The 10,956-nt window shown below is 37.3% G+C and overlaps 1 protein-coding gene across 1 annotated transcript; it reads right to left on the reverse strand.

The window, feature by feature from the left end:
• Positions 1 to 2,042: 2,042 nt before the first annotated feature.
• GCLM (glutamate-cysteine ligase, modifier subunit) lies at positions 2,043 to 10,612 on the reverse strand. Its single transcript, XM_008948393.1, has 7 exons — positions 10,517 to 10,612; positions 8,809 to 8,874; positions 7,125 to 7,209; positions 6,335 to 6,391; positions 4,884 to 5,086; positions 3,890 to 4,004; positions 2,043 to 2,212 (listed from the first exon to the last, which is right to left on the reverse strand). Exons 1-7 carry the CDS (start codon positions 10,610 to 10,612, stop codon positions 2,043 to 2,045), a joined length of 792 nt encoding a protein of 263 aa, XP_008946641.1.
• Between the last annotated feature and the right edge of the window lie 344 nt (positions 10,613 to 10,956).

Below are 10,956 nucleotides of genomic sequence, written 5' to 3' on the forward strand. Positions count from 1 at the left end.
GCGCGCCCTCCCATGACGCCATCCCAGACCGCTGTATGACCGAGTGTAAAATAGCGTTATTGAGGGGACAATTCATCCAAGCACAGATTAAAACCTACAAGAGCTTCAAATTTTAATTCAAATGTTCAAGTTTCTCGCAGAAACCACTTTGACGCAAAACAAATCCATGAGCTGTGACTCTAGAAACATTATCATGCCTTGATGGATACTTTTCTACAGCAAGCAAACTGTCGGCGGTTTACAGGAAGAAAGTAATTATCCCACTAGAGCAGTCTATACATCGTTTTAATACAATTCCTCTTTTGTAGCATTTCAATTTATAAAACCAAGCACAAATATAATCCAACATAATACAGAAAGTCAACAGTCGAACAGAATTTACACATAGTGGTTAATCATCATCAGCACAACCCAAAAGCTGTCAGGGAAGCTTAAAATGAAACAGGTAATTTTGAAGCACTGGTCCACACTGACCCAACATTAACAAGACTACAGGTTGATGAGGAGAAAAAAAAATTTCAAACTTTTATTGATGCATTACCAGTCACAGTTCCCCGTCTCTCAGTTGTCAAAAGAACTGAAGAAGCCCAGGAGAATTTTCCAGTATTTATCACCTACAGATAAAATATTTGAGGACTCAAATGATACATTGAAAAAGATTCATTAACTTAGTGGAATGGATTATAAAAAGCTGACATTCTAGACACTACCTGCAGGCATTCAAATTCCACTAGCTGCCTACAGGACAGAATTTGAAAGACACTGGTGAAAATTCATTCTTTCAGTCCAAACCTCAAAATATGTACAAGTTAATGAGTACTGCTAATATGAAGTCCTGCTCCTTCCTGAAATCGGAAGGAAAAAAAAGATTAATTGTAGACACCTAATATCAAGCTCCTGCTCAGCTACAAGGTAAGCTTTTGCTACCTCTTCTGATTTAAAGGCCAAGGAAACAAGAAAGCCTTTTCAACAGAAAGGCTGCACTAAGCAAGAAGCCCTGCCTTCACTGCAGCGATCTCCAGGATTCAAAAGCCAGTGCACTAAGCTACAGCCAAACAGAAACAGACCTAACTGCAAGCTAACTCTTGCTTGCAGAATTTCTGAATGGCACTCAAGGAACAAAGTTTCTCAGGCACCTCCAGAAGCAGTGTTTCATTTTACACAATCCTAGGAAGAACAGTTTCAGTATTTACTACCTGTTCTGACTTGGCCGATTGTGATTACGTAGGTCACAAGCATCAAAAAAACAAGACACACTTGAGAAAAACACAGGCACAATTCAATTTTCAATTAACAGATTTTTCATCACTTTTTTTCCAGGTCTTAAACATTCACACAATAATGCATTTTCTACTTCAAACAGTAAAGATGCCATCACACTTGTGCAAACACTAAACAAAGCATATTGAGGCACAAAGAAGCCAGAAGGAATTCAAGTTGCAGTCAATGTCATTTGGAAAATGCCTTTTTTTTTCCCCAAACCATAGAGGTCTTTTACACTATATTAAAAATAAACCAGTTTTCCCACCTGGACCACAAAATGTCTGACTTGCCCATATATACATACCAAGTTGTAAGATACCAGTTTAAGTTTTTTTGGTTACTTTCTCATAAAAGATGATTTTCTATAAAAACTAGTCCTCAAATGGTTGAAATCTACATACCTACCAAAGAAGTAACTGTTATTTAAGAGAAATTCATTTTTTTTTAAAAATAAAAATATATGTTTCTCTACACTACCTAATGGCAGCTAAAATATAATTTTAACAGTGAACTGGTCATATGAAGAAAAATATTTTAAACTGCTCTATGATTTTAATTAAAACCAAACCCAAAGTATTTAGTATTTTCAATCAACTGGTCAATAGGTTAAGAAAAAAATAGTGTTAAAACACTGCAGACACTCCTGCTGACTTTACACTGAATAATTACAACTTTTGGTCTTTGCTACAAATGTTGTAAAAGTGTTTCTGTGGAAAAAGCAATGTTCCCCCACCCCCAAGAAATTAAAACAGTAAGCCACTTTAAAAAAGAAGAGTGGTTTAAGAGGCATTTTTTTTCGCTTGCATGATATAGCCTTTGGACTTGATAATTCCTCTGCTTTTAACAATGACTGAGTATCGGAGAAGCCATAAAGGAATCCACTCGTGTGCTTTCGTGTGCTGGATGCTGTCCTGAAGAACTTCTTGGAAGCTTCCTTCACAAAGTAATTCTGAAGTTAAAAAGGGATATTCATGCTTTAAATAATGTTATGTTAACAGCTGCAAAAAGCAACAGATAGTAAGAGAAACCTTTTCCTACAGTCAAAAATCTTAAGCAGTGCCAGATACTCCACAGATCCACTCTTCTGGAACACACAGAGGGTAAAAGCAGCCGAATATTGCCGATGAAATCTTCACAACACTTCTTTTGCAACATTAAGCATTTCCCATAAAACTAATTGAGATTTCTACAACATCAAATGGAGTTGACCAGCAGAGCCATTAGCAGAAAAAAGAAAAAGGATAACTAAATCTGAGAAGCTAGCTAGACAAATCAGCTGAGTAACACAAGGCTGAAGTCAGGAAAGCACTGAGCATTCTCCATTACCTCTGCAATCACTGGAAGCTCAACATTTACAGCATCTCCCATAGCTGGGCCCATAACAACCAAGAGCCCAAAAAGGAATAAACAAAATGAGTTTAAATGCCACAAAGGAAAAAAGAAAGGCAAGTACAAATCCTCCTAGTTTTCTCTAGAATGACACTCAAGGGAGCAATCTCTTTGATGAGAAGTGTTCCCAAAAGATAGTCTCAATATTCTTCAGCTGATCACTACAGAAAATTTAAGCTTTGCAAACAATGCATGAGGCAATTGTTGCTTGCTTTGTTTTCCATCCAAATCCTCTTCTCTTTCATTTAATCAATAGAGAACAATTTATTAAATTGCAAGCTGCACTTCAGACTTCATGGGACATGGAAACTCTCAGATAGAATGGCAGTTCATCTTGTATGCTGCCAGAGCAGTGCTGATATACGCTGAAGCACTATCATTACTTTTAACAGTGGTGCTATAAAGTATGTACTTCATGAACAGCATTTATTATGCTTTCTTTTGGGGGGAAAGGATAGGAAGAAATAAGAAAAAAGGAAAAGTATGATCATCAGGAATAGCTGATCATGAAAAAGAACGCAGCGAAGGAATTAACTAAATATTGTTTAAGACTTCTCACAATTCCAGCAAAATATTTCAGGTGTCATTAAACTGAAGAAAATTAGATGTTTGAGAGAAACTAATATTTCAGAATATTCTAGGGAGCTGGGAACTTCAGAGTTCTAAACTGTAAAGGAAAGCCTCCAAGTCTTTCAATAATTTATAAAATTAATCACTGCAGAAAACACAGAATTTACACTCTTTTTGGAAGAATGTTAAGAAATCACTACACTGAAAGAATTCCACATCAAGTGTAATAATTTTACATGTCTAACATTACCAAACTGCTCAAAAATCAACTGACCATCACCATTTCACAGACAAGTTCCAGGCAAATGGACTTTCATTTGTCATTTAGTGGCCTTCAAGCAACACCACTGTCATTTTATTCTGTCTTTTGTGGAAGTGTTTTTTGAACCTATATAGTACAAATTTCTCAGTAGTTTATTTTTATTACTTCATTTTTTCCAATTAAAACAATTTCAAGAAATTATGTAAGGCTGCCTCCCCCCTACCCCCGCTTGCTTGAAGCAAAAGGAAGAACTTAATACAAATATTTTGTAGCGGTGAAACTATCAGAATCCTTTGTTCAGAATTCAAATGCAAGGAACTTCAGAGTTCAGAGAAGGATTATTCTCAACTTTGTACTGAATAAATGCATTTAAATTTTCTGTTAATTTATCTGGTAAAGCCTTACCTTTTGGGTCATTGTGAGTTAGGAGCTGTATGTCAAATTCTTTTGCAAAGGCTGTGAGATCAGGTGGCATCACACAACAGGAAGCTAGGTTCACCTGATTGCTACTTGGTTTCACCTGAAAGCAATAGAAACCTTTTTTAAGAAAAAATGTTTTAAGGTACTTATTTTAGTTGTTTCCCCCATGCCCTGTATTGCTACACAGATTTTGCTTTCAACAATTTGCATTTGATCATTGTTTTGAGGTGTGAACAAGGCTAAATAATTCTGCATGATGCTGAACAGGCAACTCCTACATCTGCAGTTCCCTGCAGCACAGAGTCCAAAACAAGAACAGGATTTAACTTCAGGTGCTGCAACAGCAAGATGAGCACTAACCCATTCTGGCTTCCTAATCAGCAGCAGGCTTCCCCCCCTTCCTCTCTGATAAAAACCTTACAGAGGCATTAGTTTGAAAAAGGCTTCAAATTTATAAAAAAATATATATCCGCTTAAAAATTTATTTGACAGTGTTCCATGCCCTCAGCTAAGTGCCTGAAGCAGATTAGCTTAGAAGGAACACTCTTCCACTGCCTCTTTCTCTGCTCATCACAAATTGCATTCATCATCACCATGCAGATGGTCATCAATCCCCTCAACTACCCTCCTCTCAGTGTACACAAAACAGCCAGGAGAACAAATCAGGACTCAGCAGCACCTAAATATAAAGAAAAAACCTCAAACCTCCAGTACTTCAAAGAACCTGCTACTGAACAGTTCTGTGGTTTACAGCCTTCGCTGGTCTGTGTGTAGAAACACTGAAAAAGCGACAGCCACACTTTGAGTCTCCTACACCTTGAACAACATTGTGTTGTTGTTCATAAGATGCTGAAAAAAACAGGGCTAATTAATATCGGGTATATAAACTCATTTATAAGAGAAGTTCGTACCACTGCAGCAGCAAACAACAACAGTTACTCTCTCTTAGAAGTGCTCCAAGTAGGAAGTTCGTTCTCACCTGTGCCCACAGATAGAGCTGCTCTAACAGTGTTTTATCTAGGTCAGAGGTACCTATAGCAACAATCTTTTTGTTTTGAACTAGGTTTTCAAGTTCTTGCCAATAAGGTTGCAAATACTCCAAGGATAGGCTTGTTCCATCTTCAACAGGAGGTGGGGCAACAATGACTGAGTCTAACTGAGCAACTCCAAGGGCAGAACAAGCTGAGGAGAAAGAACAGAGACACTGCAGAAATCTTTTGTGAAATATGAACATATGCAGCATGACTTAAAATTCAGCAAAACACACATCTCCTGCTTCACTCTGCTTGCTTCTCATTCACCAGCTGAAACTCTGACTGTATCAGTACTCAATGACAGTAACAAAATGTTTTTGGCAAAGAATCAAACATACAGCTGAAAGCCAAGTTTCAATTATAGGTTTTTAAGGGGGGAAAAAAACCTAACAACAATAAAAAAATAAAACCACCCCCACTAAGCAAAGCACAAAGCTTTTTTCTCCTTTTCAATATTAGAACTGTATTTTTCTGTGAAGACAATGGTGACATACAATTCTTGATTCCTTCACTGTTCCATTTCTTCCAAAATTTGTTGACTTTCACTCTGAAGTATAACTCAAGTACAGTGCATGGACTCAGGGAACTGTTTTATATATATAAGGAGTTAGACTAAAAGCACACTAAATATGGAGATTTAAATCACCAGAGACAATCAGCATGTCTTGGAGTATTGCCCGACAGCAAAAAAAAAGAATAAAACTAACTAGCTCTTCTTCTAGAGGAAGATTCCAGTAGTGTATTTCTAACAATGGTACTACAACTTAGAATAAAGGGGCTATTAACTGGAGTATCGATGGGAAAGGATGCTATCTGCCCCTTTGTTCTTTGGTAACACCTCATGCCCAACAGTATCCCAAAGTGGTGAAGTTCAGTGCTGCTCACAATTACTGCTACGTTTGGCTAACAAAACTTTATGTACCTGTACACCCACTGTATTTTATTTTCAATTAAACTTAAGTATTTCATCAGCTGTTTTTGCAGCATTATTTTATCTCTCATGTAATCTCTGAAACACTGCAGTTAGTAGTGAAGTTCATCATGTTAAAAACAACTGGCAACTAACAACTGGTAAGAACTACTGTATCACTGTTAACAACACACCATATGCTAGTTGCTTTTTAAGAAGCTTTGTATGAAAGAATGAAAACTTGCCCTTGCTTGGAGAAAGGAATCAGATGTGAGCTTGTAGACCCAGGGTTACTACCATCCACATTTAAGTTTACTGACTGAACTAACATGTAAATAGACTTGATTACTTAAGTCTCTCTCAATAGGAAAAGAGGATATACTTGTGACAGTCACTAAATACACCTCTTAGGTAGAAAAGGTTTTGATTTTATTTCTAAATACTAAAGTAAAAAAAGAAATCCTACCACAAGAGTTTCACACTTACCCAGGTCAACTGCATCTCTGATCGATGAAGAGTGTGATCCAATGAGGAAAAGTTTTGCTATTTTCAAAGAAACTGGAATCAATAACTAAACAAGCCAGCTATTAGTAAATATATAGCCATTTACTTTTACTTATGAGTTCCTGGGTAAAGCGTTCTTAGAATATACATCAATGACTTCAAAAACTGGAAAAAAAAAAACTTTCTGAAAGGTGACTGCCCAATAAAGACACTGTTCTCTTGAATTTAAAAGTTGTTGTGCAGTCTCAGAACAAGAAGCCATCCAGTTAGATGATCTAATAAGCTGTCAAGCTAGGACTTAGGCATCCAGACACTAAGCAATAACCATAACCTGTACTAAAACCCCAAACGTAATAGTATAAACAGACCTCTTCACAATTTACTGAGACTCAAAATGTACTAGTGTTAGTTTGGACTGCCTCCTTCAAGTTCATCATATTCAACCTAAAAAAATATGCAAATAAATATGCTTCCAATTCTATTTCTTAATTACAGCACTATCTGTTATTATTTTGCTTCAGAAAAGTCAGAGATTCACAAAACACATTTTAAATGCCTTTAGGGGGTCTAAGTTAAACTGGAAAAATGCTGATGTGCTTTAAAACACAAAATATGAATTCAAGTCTTTCTTAGCCAACTTCTAGATTAACCAAAGTATGACAGTGTGCACCCATGTCATTTGCAGTGGAAAAAAATACACATATAGAAGCATGCTAGTGATGACTGCCTATGAAACCTTTTTATGTCACTGGAGTTTTTACTATGTTCTTACCTGATACTTTCAACTCATCCCTTTCTTCAGGATTTATTTTTTCTATAGCTTGAGCTACAGTACATTCCAAAACATCCAGTATTTCCTGTAGTAAATACATGAGACTTAGGAACAACTTGTCAAGAGGAGGCAGTAAGTTCCTGAAGAATGGTTTAAATTTAAAAAAAAGCACGTTACAGTAGTTAGAAAAAAAGTATAAAAATGCAATGACAGAAAGGAAGTAACCCAGTGCTGCTTGATCTGAGGGGAGGTCAGGAAAATGAAGCCATATGAGAGACCCTATATGCACCTAATATACAAAATACAAATTGCTGTTAAGTACTGTAATAAGATTTAGTAGTGTTCTGACTTTCTGATGTGAGCAAACCTCTGTGCTAATTCAAACTGCCTTGCTTTAGTAAAATACCTCATGACCAGCTGAAGTAAAACATTACCATAATACAGGGGGCTTGGGCAGTGGGTGGGTATATCTTTGCATAAATGTATTTTGCCATTTCAGTGAAGCCTATAAAAAGCCTACAGTGAAAATGCTGTAAAAAATAGATCAAACCCAGAAATTTTGAAACTAGAGATCAGCCAAGTTTCTGAGATTTCACCCTCTGACTTCATTTAAGACCAGGCTTACATCTCCTGTCATCTGGCGCAAGGTGACTAAGTCTTTATCTACATTAGATGTTGTATTATACACACAAACACACCACCCTGCACCCAGACAAGAACTCTGGTAATTTTTGCTGCCTCACAAAAAAATCTTTCAGGCTTCAAGTTATTCTACACAGCATTTTTAAAAAAGTTAACTTCACTTCTTTTTCTAAATTAATGGAAAGCACTATAATTCATAACTGTATAATTCCAAATCCTTTTAACATGTTTTAACAGTAAAACCTAGCTTACACTAAGTAATTCACTTTAAAATGGATCACTACATCTTACAAAGACAAGTGTTTATTTCTGTTCTCATCCTGAGCAACCATTAGATCTTTCAGAAATCATTCAGTAATAACTTTCTCACCACACTCCAGTGGGAATTGCAGCAGCAAGTGGCTGATGCCACCATTACACACGAACTGGTAACAAAACCCCAAGAAAAAGGAAATTTTAATTATTTTTTCTTTTTATGAGACGTGCTAAAATTTCACAGAAAATCTATTGAGTGGGAACCTATTACTGCTTAGTTAAATTTCAGAGGCAACAGTTAAAGAGGAGTAGGCAAACGCACCAAGATCTTGACATCAGATGCCCATGACCATGATTTTAAGAACTGTCTGGAAGTCTTTAGCTCTTAATGGAAAAATTGCCACCTCTGCGTATTTCTGAGACAACCAAGGCTATGCTTCAGAATTCCCCTCCAAACAAATTGATCTTCAGCTATCTAGTATAACAAGTCCATAGTTTAGATAATTCTCCATTGACTTACAAGCAACTATTACAGACTGGGACTTATATTTTGCTAAGAATTGTCTCATCTGCCATCAACAGAATTCTTTATTCTGGTATTTCTTAATCTCTCAAATTTACTAAATATTAAAAAAAAATTAAAAAGGTTGAGAAATACTCTTTTAAGATAACTGGAGCTGCAGAAAGTTTTACAGAAATTTAACAGATTAATTTATATTTTAAGAGGTGCAACAGTACATATTTGTTTTCCCATGTAACATGCTAATACATGTAACAGTTCTCCTACCTGGTGTAGGTCTTGCGCAGCCTTCGAGCTCCATTCAGTCAGCGTCTTGTGGATGCAGTCCCGCACCTACCAGACAGGTTGCCACACTGAGGGGTGGGTACGGCGCCGCCGCACAGGCACGCAGCCACCCGCCGGCCGGCCGGACTCAGCAGGCCAGCCCATGACACCACGCCTTCAACCACATATTCTTCCTCCACAGCCTCCACTCGAAGCTTGTTCAAACTAGTTTACTTATATATTTTCCTCTATCACAAAGAGTTTTAGCAGTAATACAAATTTTGTAATTATTTCTCAGACCAATGTTGTCTTTAGAGGGAAAGAACAATGCTAACCAAGCAAGAACTGGTGTGTGGGGTCATTTGGATTTTTGGCAGAGATTCTTAAGTTACAATGTAGTCAGATAATAGCATACCTGACATGGTTAGAAATTAGTTTCCAATCAGTCACTAAATACTTGTTAAATTAACTTTTCTTTCCAACATATATCTGACCCTTTTCATTTACTGCTTATCTCTTCCACTGTGCCAAGGCACTAAAGTTTTTCTGTCTTTCATTACTTGAGGGGAAACTTTCAGGTCTTAACCCCACCTGCATTTTTCCTGCATCCAAAAATGCAGAATAAACTTGACTAGGAATCTGACCACAGGTTTTCTTGAACATAGCAAGGTATAACTGTTAAGCCTAAATCATCTAATTAACTGCGTGTTGTACCAGTGCTTTAGTTTCCCTGATACATCTCATCTTGAGAGATGCTACCCCACAGGCTAAGTAAATGTACTGTGAAGTCTGATCTCGGTCACAGGTAGGAGCACATCCATGAGCTGCTGCTTTACTTCACTTTTAGCAATATATTTTCTAACTGTGTGGATACTTACTTTTTGTACCCTTAAGTAGCAATTTCCTATGACACCTATCATTAATTTAGATAGCTCATAATACCACGCACAACTAAAAGCCAACCCCCCCATATCACAAAACTTAAGACATAATTCAGTAATAATACATTGTGAGTACAAATTCTATATGCTCTTTTCCAGTCATTTAAAATGGCATGAAAAAAATTAGTTAAAAGGCAAGAATTTACCCCCCCCCAAATACCTATCCACAATGCCATAACTTTTTTGCCTATTTTGATGCAACTTACAATGTTATCTTCTCCTCTCAGGACTCTCTTCCTCCACTCCCAAGACACGTGAAAAGCGCACTGTGTTTGACTGCTCTACCCAGCTTTTCCAAACAGTTACATCCCCAAACTCCTAACACTAGGGTTCACAGTTTGCAAATTTTTGGCGTACATTCTCCACTAAGAACTAGAGAACAATACACAATAACTACACCAAATAGAAGAGTTAAAAGCCATTTTTTTCCCCTGGTAATAAATGCCAATTATTTGTTCTCAGAATTCCAGCAACTCTGAGAAGCATGCAGCCTTACGTTTAAATGCACATTTCCCTGTAAACAAATGAATTTAAATATCTTAACTGATTACTTGCACACACTGACAACTCTAACAATCCTCCAAAAAGCACTTATAAGAGGGTGCCCATTATGCCACAGCTATTCCTTTGCTACAGAATCTAGCCCTATTTCACACAGCTCACAGAGTGTTATGTGGCTAAATAAAAAAGTTATTACTATATGACAACTAAGTAAAAGCATGATGAATTCTTCCTCCTCATTACATCATCCTCCCAGGCACCCTTCTTACCATTTGCACACAATTAGTACCCAATCGACCCACTTCTAGGTTATCAACAGTGCCACTAGATAGCAATAACGAGCCAAAAATCATCTTTCTGGCCATTTTCAGGTTTCCACGAGACAGTAACTACAGCGGTTCTGAAGCTCATGGCCACAGGGTCTGCAGACGTTTTATTATGATTATTCCAAGTGTGGGCACGTACTGATAAAGGTGATAGCTTTAAAGGGGGATAGGGGAATTAAAAAGTTGTTTCAAGTTTTTAACAACGAATGACAGACCTAGTCTTTAAAGACGACAGCAATGACTAATCTCCACCGCGACATCAGATTCGGCTCGCATCTACTGACATAATTCTCTCGCTGAAGAAGTTCGGGGGATCTCATTCAGGCCAGTTAAGCCTGCAGGCGTTTTAACCCCTCCTCGCCGAGAGCAGGAGCCCGGGCTGG

The sequence above is a fragment of the Merops nubicus genome, unplaced genomic scaffold, assembly GCF_000691845.1.
Source record: "Merops nubicus isolate BGI_N331 unplaced genomic scaffold, ASM69184v1 Scaffold44129, whole genome shotgun sequence".
NCBI lineage: Eukaryota > Metazoa > Chordata > Aves > Coraciiformes > Meropidae > Merops > Merops nubicus.

Bases quoted from the DNA above. Each gene is read 5' to 3' on its own strand.
- GCLM (XM_008948393.1), bottom strand. From the start codon at position 10,612: ATGGCCAGAAAGATGATTTTTGGCTCGTTATTGCTATCTAGTGGCACT. The intron at 8,875-10,516 runs GTAAGAAGGGTG...CCTGTCTGGTAG, and splicing joins GTACTAATTGTGTGCAAATG to GTGCGGGACTGCATCCACAA. The intron at 7,210-8,808 runs GTAGGAGAACTG...TATTTACTACAG, and splicing joins CTGCGCAAGACCTACACCAG to GAAATACTGGATGTTTTGGA.